At 42.3% G+C, this 14619-nt stretch overlaps 1 protein-coding gene across 1 annotated transcript in view; it reads left to right on the top strand.

Moving 5' to 3' along the window:
• Positions 1-14413, top strand: part of SERPINB5 (serpin family B member 5) — a 47869-nt gene extending 33456 nt beyond the window's left edge. Inside the window, exons 5-7 of the mRNA XM_088471805.1 lie at positions 6615-6757; positions 11114-11281; positions 13841-14413. Coding sequence (XP_088327931.1) covers positions 6615-6757; positions 11114-11281; positions 13841-14233 — 704 coding nt within the window. The 3' untranslated portion in view covers positions 14234-14413. The remainder of the gene's footprint in view (positions 1-6614; positions 6758-11113; positions 11282-13840) is intronic.
• The last annotated feature ends 206 nt before the right edge of the window (positions 14414-14619 follow it).

Raw genomic sequence — 14619 nt, 5'->3', positions numbered from 1 at the left:
CCCACATCATTTACACCTCCACATACCTGCCCCACATCATTTACACCTCCACATACCTGTCCCACATCATTTACACCTCCACACACCTGTCCCACATCATTTACACCTCCACATAACTGTCCCACATTATTCATACCTCCACATACCTGTCCCACATTACTTACACCTCCACATATCTGGCCCACATCATTTATACCTCCACATACCTGTCCCACATCATTTACACCTCCACATACTTGTCCCACCTCCACATACCTGTCCCACATCATTTACACCTCCACATACCTGTCCCACATCATTTACACCTCCACATACCTGTTATACATAATTTACACCTCCACATGCCTGTCCCACATCATTTACACCTCCACATACCTGTCATACAACATTTGCACCTCCACATACCTGTCCCACATTATTTACACTCAGTGGCGTAACTATAAATTTTGCTCCCCCCTGCCATAAAAGTTTCTGGCACCCCCCCTCACCTACAGAACCCCTCCTCTTCTAGAGACCGCTCTCCATCTGTCCCTACTACTAATTCCCCTATTACTCACCTAGGGCAGGATGCATTAAGCATTGCATTCCGAATGCGAACACTGCAAAGGACCACTCTCTCTGTAAGAATGGCCCTTTGAGATGGAGGTACTTCTGAGTCTATGACCCAGAAGACCCTCTGGCGCATGGGCTAAAAGATGCACGCGCCACGGGGGTGCTGGGGGGGATCTGATTAGATCCCTTTCACAGCACTCTCCCGACAGAAGCCCATAGGCTTCAATAGGGTAACTCCATCAGGAAGATAGCGTTACCCACTGCAACCAAGCCCCGGAGTGCACCGCATTATGGGGCTTGGTGTATATGAGAAATGCTGTCAAACTCGCATTTTCGGGATTTGACTGCATTTCTAACTGCAACCCGCCCCTAGAGACTGATGGGAGCCCCTCCATAGACCGCTGGAAGGCAGCAAACAGGGTAGTGGAATCACACGAGACAGAGCCATGGTATGCAGTAGTGCCCCGGCATGTGTGTATGAGCCCATATACCCTGCTGCTGCCTAATGAACAGTAACTGACACCTGCTGCTGGCTGCAGCTATTTTAGGTGCCTGGTGCCTTTATCCCCGCCGCCCTGAGCCATTAGCCGGTAACTTTGTATCTCTCCAGCATGTCCTTATAGGCTTGGAGGTATTCCTGCTCGTTCGTGCGGTCCTGCGAGAAGGAGGCACGTAGTAAGCAGGGCCTCTCTGAGCTTAATTTGCTTGGTAAGCGAATATTGAGGGGGCGTGGTCTCGTGGGAAAAGCCGTACCCCCGAGCCACACCTCATGTTTGGTAAGCTGGAGGCGAGAGAAGGAAGTCATAGGGGATTAAAAATAAAGGGGAGTGAGACTGTAGACAGGTGGAAGACTTTTGAACTGAGAGAGCAAGAGAGGCAGAGAGAGAGGGGGCAGAGAGAGGAGAGAGAGAGAGGAGTAAGCGAAGTGAGAGAGAGGAGAAAGGGGAGAGAGAGAGAGGAGAAAGGGGAGAGAGGCAGCAAAGCGGGGAGAGAGAGAGGCAGAGAGAGGAGAGAGGGAGGCAGAGAGAGGAGAGAGGGAGGCAGAGAGAGGAGAGAGAGAGGCAGAGAGAGGAGAAAGGGGGGAGAGAGAGAGGAGAAAGAGGCAGCAGAGCGGGGAGGGAGAAAGGCAATGAGAGGAGAGAGGAGTGAAACATTTCCCTTTTGCCAGAAGGTAAAGAGAACCCCATGCATGACTGGAAAACACACTATCCATCAACCGGGCATATACCAAGTACAAACCACAAGAGGGACAATAATTCACTTATTTGACTTTATCAATGTCACTACTCACTACAATAGCACTGACCTGAGATCAGATCTTCAGGCTTCCTATCCAAAATTCTTTATATGCCACAGTGTGTCCTCAATTTTAGTTGCACATTTACACACACCTACATATAGACAGGGTTACACATACATACATATACACACACCTACATATAGGCAGGGTTACATATAGAGACATACATACATATATACACACACACATATAGGCAGGGTTACATATTGAGACAAACATACATATACACAGACCTACATATAGGCAGGGTTACATATAGAGACAAACATACATATACACACACCTACATATAGGCAGGGTTACATATAGAGACAAACATACATATACACACACATATAGGCAGGGTTACATATAGAGACATGCATACATCATATACACACACCTACATATAGGCAGGGTTACATATAGAGACAAACATACATATACACACACACACACACATATAGGCAGGGTTACATATAGAGACATACATACATATACACACACCTACATATAGGCAGGGTTACATATAGAGACATACATACATATACACACACCCACATATAGACAGTGTTACATATAGAGACAAACATACATATACACACACCCACATATAGGCAGTGTTACATATAGAGACAAACATACATATACACACAGCCACATATAGGCAGGGTTACATATAGAGACAAACATACATATACACACAGCCACATATAGGCAGGGTTACATATAGAGACAAACATACATATACACACACCCACATATAGGCAGGGTTACATATAGTGGCATACGTACATATACACACACCCACATATAGGCAGTGTTACATATAGAGACAAACATACATATACACACAGTCACATATAGGCAAGGTTACATATAGACACATACATATACACACACCTACATATAGGCAGGGTTACATATAGAGACATACATACATATACACACACCCACATATAGGCAAGATTACATATAGAGACATACATATACACACACACACCCACATACATACATATATGCACACACACACTCCTCAGTTGAGGAGTTGAAGAACAAGACGGTGTAGCCCCGCCCCTGCTCAGGTCAGAGTAGCATGTGTACTGAACTCCTCTAATCATGGCTCACCACATGCTCCTCTGACCCCCCAGGGTGACTCACCATAGAGAAGCAGAAGGGAAGGAGCTTCCTCCTGTGAGTGCCTCCTGTGAGTAATGTATTTCCCAGAGCACCGTTATCGCTCCTTCCCTGACGGTTAGGTCTAAATTCGACCCTGGCCCCCTAGGACTCAGCGTCTGCCAGTGCCACCACCAGGCTGCTGCCGCTGGCAGAGACAACAGGTGAGATGTCAGGGAGAGGGTATCTGTCACTGGAGATGCCCCGGTCCTCTTCTTGTCCCTTCCCGCACACACGGCGGCCAGTGTCCCAGCTGCCACAGCCATTTCCCCAGCGCCATGAGCTCGGTGGTGTCCGGGGCATTGCCCACTCCAGCCGCTTGTCACCCACCACCTCAACACCAAGTGTCACGTCCCCGCGCCATCCCCTGCCTGGCGCCCCCAAGCCACCATGGGGTCTGCAGGATAGGTTGTTACGCCACTGTTTATGTTTCCACATACCTGTCCCACATCATTTACACCTCCCCATAACTGTCACACATCATTTACACCTACACATACCTGGAATCAGTATGATTTACAGCCGGCCGCATGGTAAGTATCGCTATCCTAATTCCCCCCCCTAACTCTAACCCTCCTTTAGGGGTGCCTAACCCTAACCTCCCCCCAAGTGCCTAACCATAACCCCACTCTAAGTGCCTAAACCTAACCCCCCCTTCCCCGCAGCCTAACCCTAGGTCTCCCGGGGGGTGTCTAACCTCCACCCGGGAGCCTCTAACCAAACCCTCCCCCCCGCGGCTGTCCGCTCCCGGCACCCGGCTTACCTTTGATAGGTATACTGGGTGTCGGGCTCCCGGCATAGGTCTAATGACAGGCGTCGGGATTTCATTAGTACCTTGCTGGGATACGACAGTTGGGAAGCCGGCGGTCGGGATTTTGTCCGTCGTCTTCCCACTTACCTGTCCCACATCATTTACACTTCAACATACCTCTCCATCATCATTTACTCCTCTGTATACCTGCCCCACATCATTTACACCTCCACATACAATACCTGTCCCACATCATTTACACCTCCACATACAGTACCTGTCCCAAATCATTTACACATCCACACACCTGTCCAACATAATTTACACCTCCATATACCTGTCCCACTGTCGTTTACACCTCCACATACCTGTACCACATAATTTACACCTCATATACCTGTCTCACTGCCGTTTACACCTCCACATACCTGTACCACATAATTTACACCTCCACATACCTGTCCCACTGTTGATTACACCTCCACATACCTGTCCCACATCATTTACACCTCCACATACTTATCCCACATCATTTACACCTCCACATACCTGTCCCACATCATTTACACCTCCACATACTTGTCCCACATCATTTACATCTCCACATACCTGTTCCACATCATTTACACCTCCACACACCTGTTCCACATCATTTAACCCATTATTGAGCTTTTTAGAGACATTCACCTGAAAATTTACATATCTTTATTGTCCAACTTATGCTATTTAAACCCCTCCAAGTGCATGTTTATTCATTGGGAGGGGTGTACCCGAGGTTCTGCACTGTGTGACAACAATGTGAAAAATCATTGTGAGTTTGGGATTGGATTGTAAATGTGATTCGCAGTGTGAGGTCACTGTGAGAACAACTCACAGGACCCAACTCGCACCTAATAGCATTGAGCCCTATGATTTTAGGTCCTGTGTAGAGTAGTCATTTAGGGGCATATTGAATAATTTTTGTGTTAAAGCCCAGAAAATTAGCATTGCTTATCACTGCATATAATTTTTCATGCCTTTTTTTGTTTTTTATTATTATTAGTCAGACGCCGGGACACAGGCTCTGGTAAAAGCCCATCCTGGTGTAAGATTAAAAGTAAGATTATAGCTTATACACTTTACTGTCTGACTCTGATCCAGCTTATTTAATGCACATACGCAGTCATTGTGCCAGGTATGTGTAAGCAGTAGTTACCGGAAAGGGATTTAAATAATGCAAACAACCTTTTTTGGAGGATTGACATAATATGTAGTTTAATAATGGGCCCTTACTGAGAAATTATATCCCACATTAGTGAAATGTTTATCGCCCTTATTTTGTGATATCGTGTATCTTCTAACCGGTGGTGTCACTGGGGTTGATGACACCCATAGCCTGATTCAAATGTAAATGCTAATGTAATCGCAGCAGCAATTTCTCAATCGCTATTGCGAAAATATTCTAATGACCCATTTGCCATCCAGTGTTTAGAGACGCCAACTGAAAGTATCTCACAACCAGTGGCGGCTCCAGAGGTGGGGCTGCAGCACAGTCCAAATTTCAAATAGGGGAGCCACACTCCCCTATTTGAATTTTGGACTGCGCTGCAGCCCCACCTCTGGAGCCGCCACTGCTCACAACCGCCGGTCATGCACAAAAACCAGAAACATCAAAAACATCGAATGCATATCAGGCGGCCATCAGCCTTCTGAGTAAGTCTAAGCTTTCACAGACAGAGCAGGTCCCCAGACACACAATGGGCTCTCCTCCTGTGATTAGGAATGTGTGGATAATTTATGGATGCCCAGAAAACAGTGTTTAAACGGTCCGACACACTTTCATTTTTATAACCACCTTCCCGTTACCTCTTCCAAACATTGACTACCTATCACTCACTTTGCAAATTAACCCTCTATGTGAGCATAATTGTAAAACAATTACTCCGTGTGCACAGTGCAGCTTTTATGCATGCATAGTGGCTAACAATTGCTCAATCTGTGTAAATATCAGCATTACGTCCACATCTGAATCAGCCCCAGAGAGCGGTCCTCACCCTGTGTCCACAAAAGGGGCGTGCCCTTCTGTAAACATAGCCACTCCCCCTGATGCCCCTGTTCTTGTCATGCTGTAGGCTTGCCCAGGACTCCTAGACCCGCTGGGCAGCCCCCTGCATCATTTCAGGCATATAGGATGAGTGAACATCATCCATCACCGCTGCTCGCCACTCGGTGACACCATCCAAGGGGGTGACATCAAAATAGCAGAGCAGCTCTGCTATTTTGCTGTCACTCACTCAAATTGAGTTACTCTGTGCTGCCTGCACCCCCTAGTGACACTACTACTTCTCTTTTACCATTATAACATTCAATGTTCACACTGTATAAGATATACATTATTGATGTTAGAGAGCAGTGCACTCCGATATACATCAGAGTCACTGGGAGGTCCAACTTGGTGATATCATGGCACGTGCGCAGCCTGGTGTGCGCCACTGTGTAGAGTGTCATAGTACTGGTGAGACCTGTATTATCTGTTGTATATAGCTACCATTACCGCTGATATAGCCACCACTGTATACCGTTGTCACCACTGTGTTCTATACTACATACCGCTGTTCTTGCTGTTACTAATAAACCCAGTAGTATCCTGGTTAAGGACATCTGGGTGACCTAACATCCACTTTCATATCATCTGTGTTCCAACTGGGCTCACCACAAGGTTTCACCAATAGTTCATATCAATAATTGAAAGTTGCTTGTGCTGTGGACATGAAATACAGATGTAGCATTAGCAGATGGTCTAGGAAAATCTGCCAATAAGATACAATTAATCTAAACATCATGCCTGGTATTGTAAATAATATATGATTTTTACAGGTCATATGCAGAATGTGTTGAGCGATGGTTTGTTGAATGAGAATACTAACATGCTCATGCTGGGATCTGCATACTTCAAAGGTTCCTGGTTATATAAATTCAATGAATCTGAAACAAAGGAAGGAGTGTTCCACATTAACAAGGTACCAACAATGTTTCTTCTCTTTGATAATTGTTACAAAACTGTTTTGCTTTCTATATTAAATAATTTGTCGCTGGAAACAGTTATTTGTACACAATATTTCACACTGTGCTGTAGCAGCCATTCAAACTACATTCTAGCTTATTATTTAACAAAGTTATAGATTATACTCCATAGTGCACCCTGTCATGGGAAAGTGTACTTGCTGTGGATCTTCTCTGGGTCCCAGCTTTGCACTGATTCTGATGTGGAAGGTATTGCACAGCCACAGGGAAGCAGTGGTGCAATACTAAAATGCAAATGCAGTAGGTGGTGTCTGCAGGAAATAGACACCTCCTGTATTCATCTGCATTTTGAGTGCTTCGTCGGAAGTAGCAGCATCGATTACCATGGCGACCACTGGTTCCGATGGGCACAGCCCCTGCCAGACTGTGTAAGCTGAAGCTTACTCAGACCTACCATCGCAACTGGTCAGCCTAGTCCATGAAGTCTGCGCCCTAAGGGGGACTGCGAGCATTCATGCTGGACCCGGGTTCTGCGCATACACAGATTTTAAAGCTTTGGATTTGTACATAAACCATTGGGTTTGTGTACAAATCCAAATCAGGCCCTTAGTACCAAGTACGTTTTGTAAAAAAAAACACAAACTGAAAATAAATAAAAGCACAGGGGAGGGACTTTAAAGCTGGGTACACACGATACGATGGTGCAACCCAGCAATGGTGCAATGCGATATACAGATACATTGCACGCGCTGTACACACTGAATGATACTGTATAAGATGGCGCAGTGTATTGTTACATGTAACTGCACCATGTTGTTCATTGCATCATCTCATCGGCCATGTATAGTAGCAGAGCAGATGGGACGATGCTATGAATGACCATTATTAATGATGGATCAGGTGTACACACTATATGATGTGTATGGTACATCGTTCTGATCTGCATCAGGAAGATATATCGTACGATACATCATATAGTATGTACCCATTATAGTATGTACACATTATTAAGATTGTCTATCTCTCCCACCCTGGACCTACAAAGATGAAGGTCCCCTTGTTTGAAAAAGGTTTTTCAGTGAGATCACCAGATAAAAAACACTACATTGATGATAAATCATGGATCCAGAGATGGAGGAATATCTTCCGCAACCTGGCATCCATAAGTCCAGATGCACCTGTATTTGAAAGAGAGGGGTTCCCTCTTTCACATGATGTTCCCCCTTAGTAGCTACTGTATTGTCCGGTGATTACCTATGAAATTACGCCTGCATAGCACTGGTGCAAGTGTAGATAGTGCACACGATGGTGCACCGATGGTGGCATGTGGAAAATCACTGTCGATATTACAGTGTGCAGAGACGCTGAAAGTGGGCGGCTCAGTGCTTGCACATTCTGGTATATGCTAGTACACAAGGGGAATGCTGAAACTACCATTTGCATATTATCGCTCCCTCAACTCCGCCAACAGACACAAAAGTGGATGCAGCAGCGTCCACCTCTGAATCAGACCCTTAATATAGTAGGTTTCCTAGTTTAAAAAATGGTAGGCCTTGTTGGACAGCAATATTATTACTACACATAACATATTTAAATCAAGCCAGTGAACATTTGCAAAATATATATATTATTTTTAAGTGTAATTTTTTTTTTGTGAAACCCTGTACCTGGAATCCTGCAGGTTGCTAGTTTTCATTGGTTAATTAATGCTGAAACATGAACCACAAAGTATTTACTTGTAGTATTTGAAAAAAAATAATAATAATCATGTTTGATTTGGTTGCACTTTCTTGTAATTTCAATAAAAAACACTTTTTTGGGCCTTTCAATAAAATTTGAATTGACGTCTAATGGTGCGTACACACGATCAGATTTGTTGTCAGATATGAACGATAACGATTTTAAAAATCATTCATATCTGAAAGAAAATCTGACATGTGGGCCTGCAACGATGAACGATGCGCATTCCCGCATGTCAGATTACGATATCTGACATAATTTGTGTTTGCAGTCAGACTTTGATGATTTCATTCATTTTAATACTGTATGAAATCGTTGAATCGTTCAAATCGTTGGTAAAATCATCGTTGGTGTAAAATCGTTGGCATCATTGTGTAGGTACTGCAATAAAAAATCATTGATATTGATGTTAACAAACGTGAAAAAATGACATCAGCACATGGGTGAGAAAAACTCTCAGCAGCGAAGTGGCTAAAGAGTTGCTGATTCCCGTGGGTGGGGTGACAGGTGCCAGACCAGCAGGTTGATTTGAAAAAAAAATGAAAATACTATAAAATAAAGCAGAATAAAATTTAACAGCATTTTATGGTTTGCTTTAATGCCTTTTACAGTACAAGCTACATCCAAAATCAAACTTTGAGTTGAACTTTGAATTTGAGTTAACAGTTTAGTAATTATAAAGACAAACCGCAAGGAGGTCAACACATTTCAATAGTTTTTGAGATTGACTCTATCAAAAGTTAAAGTTTTTCCAACCAGGCTGGTTTAATTGAGCTTTTTACTTACTCAAATAGCTTGAGTATTTTCTGCGTCAAATTTCCTGTATCAAATTCTTCCACTAGGTGTTGCTATATACACACGTTTATTTCTGGGACTTGTGGCATCCATTTATCTTCTACCTTCAAAACATACAGTATACTGTTAAACATTCGTAACAGAAAACTTTGCATTATTGCATCTTGAAACACTATCATGCATGGAGGTATGGCCATTGATTGCAAGTTTTATTTAAACAATGTTGATTGTGCACAGTCATTTCCAAACGGTATGCGTTCTGCATCCCGGCAGTCTGGATGACGACGCTTACCTTACCAACGCTAGTATACCGATGCCGGTCAGAATCCTGACGCCGGCATCCCGACCGCCAGAATGCCGAAGGTAAGTAGCAGGATGGGGGGGAGGGTTAGGGTTAGATTTAGGGTTATGCACTAGGGGGAGGGTTAGGCACTAAGGGGGGAGGTTTAGGTTTAGGGTGCGGGGAGGGGGAGGTTAGGTTTAGGCACTAGGGGGGATATTAGGTTCAGGCACCAGGGATGGAGGGTTAGGGTTAGGGTAGGGAGAGGGGGAGGGTTAGCTTACCAACCACCAAGTGATGGTATGTTAACCCTGTCTGGATCCAAATGTCGGGATTCTGACCGTCTGGATCCCGTCTGTCGGTATTACATACCGATTCCTTCCAAATGTATTAGTGACTTAGGGCTCTATTTATTAACATTATATTTACTAAAATAAAGTGAAAAAGAGTGTTTTCACACCCTTTTCAGATTATTTTAGTATCAACTATAGTTACTAAAGAGCAATTGGTGTAGAATTCGTAACATTCTACTCCAAGCCCTAATTATCACTTATTTTTAGTAAGCAGATCACATTTCCCATAATTATAATGGGAAATGTGATCTGGCCAAAGTTACTAAAAATAAATTATGAAAAAATACCGGGGAAAGCCCTATGTTAATAACACCACCTGGAGGTGGCGTTATCCAGGGTCTTCCCCGGTTACCGGACTCCTGATCTGCTCTAAAAGGCAGAGCAGAGCCCGGAGCCGGCCCCAGTGATCAGCTGTGTGGTCTAAACCACATGCTGATACACTGTACAAAAAAAGAGAAAAAAATTAGTAAAAAAAAAAAAAACTTACCAGAGTCCAGGGACCGGATATCGGGGCTCCGGAGATGTCCTCCCTCCAGTCAGCTAGTCTCCCATCCTACACCGGGACCCGGTTATCAGCTGAACGGGTCCCAGTGCAGGATGGGATGACAGCTAACCGGAGCCACAGAGGACATCACCAGAGCACTGATCACCGGAGGTAAGTGAAATTAAGGGAGGGGGGTCGCGAGGGGGAGGGGAAGGGCCGCAGGGGGAGTCACAATCGTGGGGGGGCTTAGCAGCAGGGGGCGGGACTTAGCTGCTGCCGGTAGGCGCATGCGCGGGTAGTTGTCACAGTATTTTTTGCGAAAATACCGTGATAAGTGTGCGGAGGGAATTCGCAGGGAAAGAGCTTTATCTCAAGCTCTGTCCCTGCAAGGGATTTTTAGTAAATCCCTGTGGTATTGGCTTATGATATTGGTAATATCACACTACAATCTGCATTCAAAATGCGGATTGTAGTAAATAGAGCCCTTAATGAGCTATACATATAGCCTGTGTCTGAGCAGCATGTAAGTGCATGTTTGCAGTGTAAACATGTACCCATGTAGGTGCCAGATTGATACACTATGCATGTGCACAAGCTGCTTACATACTTGGTGCTAAGAAGATATAACTATCAGATGTAAAGTCATGTCTTCTACTTTCTAATATGCAAATATGATAATGGTTTCAATTCTTTCATTTAGACTGAATCTAAGCCTGTACAAATGATGCAGTTGGAAGCACGACTCAGCGTAAGATCCATAAAAGAACTGAACCTGGTGATCTTGGACATCCCATTTGCAGGCAAACACATGAGTATGCTCATTTTAATGCCAAAAAACACGGAAGATGACTCTGCAGGTCTAGAAAAGGTAACATTAATGCTCAATATGATCAGTTAACAATTGTGCACAAAATTAATTAAATATTTATAAAGGCATTCATTTCTTTGTGATATGATACACATTCGTTTTGCACTACATTTGAGCTTGAGGTGTCTGGGTCTGTCATTTTAACAGGAAGCAACTTTTGCACTATAGAAGGGATGCAAATTACTTTGGCCAATGTAAATTAAACTATCAATCACTGAAAACTACCATATGTAATAGTGGCAGCCCTGATGTCTCCTCTCTTCATGATTTATTCAGGCTACAAATGAGGCTCAAACTCCCCAGTAATTTAGGACAAAACAAAACACACCAAAAGGCACATTTAATGAAAGGGGTGGTTCTAATGTGGTAGTAGATTGGACTTTAATGTGGCATTTACAGTTTTGTATAGTCCGCACCCTTTAATCCTAATTTGTAGAAGCATCTCCTGTTCTGGACAGACGATATAAGTATATCAACGCAAAACCAGGACATTCCGCATCCAATGTGTTTTGTAAATGACGTCCTGTGTACTGCATGGTGCAAATAAAGCAGTTCTGCTTCCTCTTTCTACATATCTCAGCTTGTAGGATTGGTGGTTTCAGTGCTCTCCACTATTTATTGGTTGCTGATGTTATACATGGGTGCAGGTTTCAGGAACCACTTTATGGCCAAGTAGTTAAACAACTCTCATTGGCCTGGTGTTATAGTATCATTGTTTTATCAAGAGTCCTGATTGTATTGCAAGTCATACTGTACTTTAGCAAATAAATGGCCCAGTCCTGATATATTGTCATTTGTAATGTTGCAGTAGAAACTATTTCCTACTGAACTTTGTAATGATTTTGATTTGGTCATTGTTCTTATCTGGGTATTTATACTGTATATTCAGTTTTTGACACTTCTCTGTTGGTTATTATGAGAACACTCTTCACTTACAATTCTGAATTGTTGTGGAAAATTTATTTGCGTGTTTTACATGTAGGTGGCAATAAAAGGGAAAACACTTTTGTAATGTCACTTAGTAGAGCCTATATACACACTGATGCATTAATTCTACCAATACATGGCACTGTGTAGGATGAATTGGTCCATTCTACTACAAATTGACATCTCATTTATAGTGGTGGAAAATGCTGGTGGAGATGTTGTTCAAGAATATTCCATTAATGCCCGATTGGGTTCAGACCTGGTAACTGAGAAGGCAAAGACATACTGCATAGATAAGAGAAGTATCATGCTCAAGAAACCATTGGCAACCACACAAGCTCTATGGGTGCTGTCATTGTCATCCTGGAAGACACCATGGCATAAGGATGTTCTCTCAGTACCATGGTGTTTAGTGTCAACCTTGCATTATAAGGGTATGACTGCACCCAAACCAAGGCAGGGAAATTAACCCCTTAGCATTACAGAACCACCAGAAACCTTCAATGGTTTAAATAACCACTCAGGAATTTAGAATGCTTTAGGTTTATGCCAAACATGCACTCATCCATTTATCAAGAACACGATGGAAGAGGATTCATCTGACCATATCACCTTCATCCACTGCTCTGGAGTCCATTTCCTGTGGTCATTGTCAGGTGAAATGAGCGATTAATTTACCCCAAATTTGCTATAATATCCTGCTGTGTTCTCTTATTACTGTTTTTGATGAACCTGGTTGCTCAGGCCCTCAGTCAATAAATCTGCAGCTTCTTATCAATTTACACTGTCTTGGTTACTGAGACTGATTCAAAATGAACAAAAACAAAACTTCACCTATTATAATGCACTAATGAATTGATTTTTTTTATAACCATCTCCTTGTCTACTTTGTGAATTCTCCAGATGACAAACAATCACAAAATAATTAATATTGGTAATATAAATCTATCTATGACCATATGAGATTAAACAGATCATTCACTAGCACAGAATAAATGGTCTGAAATACAATTGTACAGCACTGAGGTAACAGTCCTTGTATTCACAAGGATTATTATTTTTCTTTTGATGTAAAATGTACCACAATAATCACAATTTTTCAATGTTGTTGAGGTCATCTCTTTAAGTCATGCCAGCCATAGTTCAAGACAACCAGGGAGGTCCAGCATTTTTATAAATGAGCCTGAGCATACTGGGATGTAGTGCATGAGGAACAGATTTGTGTAAGGCCTTACTTTCAATATGTTTCTCATTAACCTCGCTGTATACTGTTTTTTTGTGTGCTACCTGTACACAGTATGTTGAGATGAATTAATAAAAGTGATGTTAGTTCCTTGAATGCTAGATTCAAAACATTTCCAACATGTTATTACTGTATATCTAGATATTTATAGTTTAGGAATTGTTGACTTGTGTTATACCTAAAACCAATTGTGACAATTTTTTCAGGATATTACTATATTATTTAATGTTTTCTCTCACATATGTAATAAACTCAAGAAAACAAAAACTTTATAAAATAGCTGAAAAGTAATACAGTGTGTGTACGTGTTTATATTAATTGTATGTTATGTGTGTGTGGTTTGTGTTGTAATTCTACTCAATTGTTTTTCCCTTTTCTATCATTTTTAGCTGGAACAAGATCTCACTTTTGAGAATTATGTCAACTGGACCAACCCAAGCATGATGGCTAATAGCAAAGTAAAGCTATGTTTACCCAAGTTCAAGATAGAAAGCAATTATGATCTAAAAGACAATTTGAAGAGTCTGGGGATTAATGATGCATTTGATGAAGAGGTGGCTGATTTTTCTGGGATGTCAGAGAGTAAAGGTTTATCTGTATCTCAGGCAATTTATAATGCTGGTATAGATATCTCAGAGGATGGCACTGAGACAGCAGATGTGACAAAGGAGAGGTACTTGATGCCAAAAACAGAGTGTAATATTGATCATCCTTTCCTATTTCTAGTAAGACACAAAAAAACACAGAGTATTTTCTTTTGTGGCAGGTATTGCAGTCCATAGGCATCATGTTAGGCTTTCACCAATTTGTTTAATGGATATATATTACTAGATTGTTTCTCTAATATTTTCATGCAATTATTGCCCATTGTCTATGTAATATATGTTTTGTATATGAACAAATTACAGATTTGAGTTAGTAGTTATTTTTTAGCAAATAATAATAAATCAGAGGATAAACAACTATCATGTGTTTCTTTTACTAACACTTTAACATTGTGCGTTTTAGTGTAACACATATGTTTAGTTTAGTTTTATTAAACGTAATACATACACAGGTATGCATTGTAGTAAGGGACAGGAAACTGGGCATGATAGTTGTATCTCCATTGTACAAAGATATGTCCATCATGTGGAAGTAGAATAGACAAAGCCAATAGAAGACCGAA

Source organism: Taudactylus pleione, unplaced genomic scaffold (genome assembly GCF_031769625.1).
Source record: "Taudactylus pleione unplaced genomic scaffold, aTauple2 ptg000116l, whole genome shotgun sequence".
Classification (NCBI taxonomy): domain Eukaryota; kingdom Metazoa; phylum Chordata; class Amphibia; order Anura; family Myobatrachidae; genus Taudactylus; species Taudactylus pleione.
The sequence above is the reverse complement of the archived record's forward strand: the minus strand, read 5'-3'. Positions and strand labels throughout refer to the sequence as shown.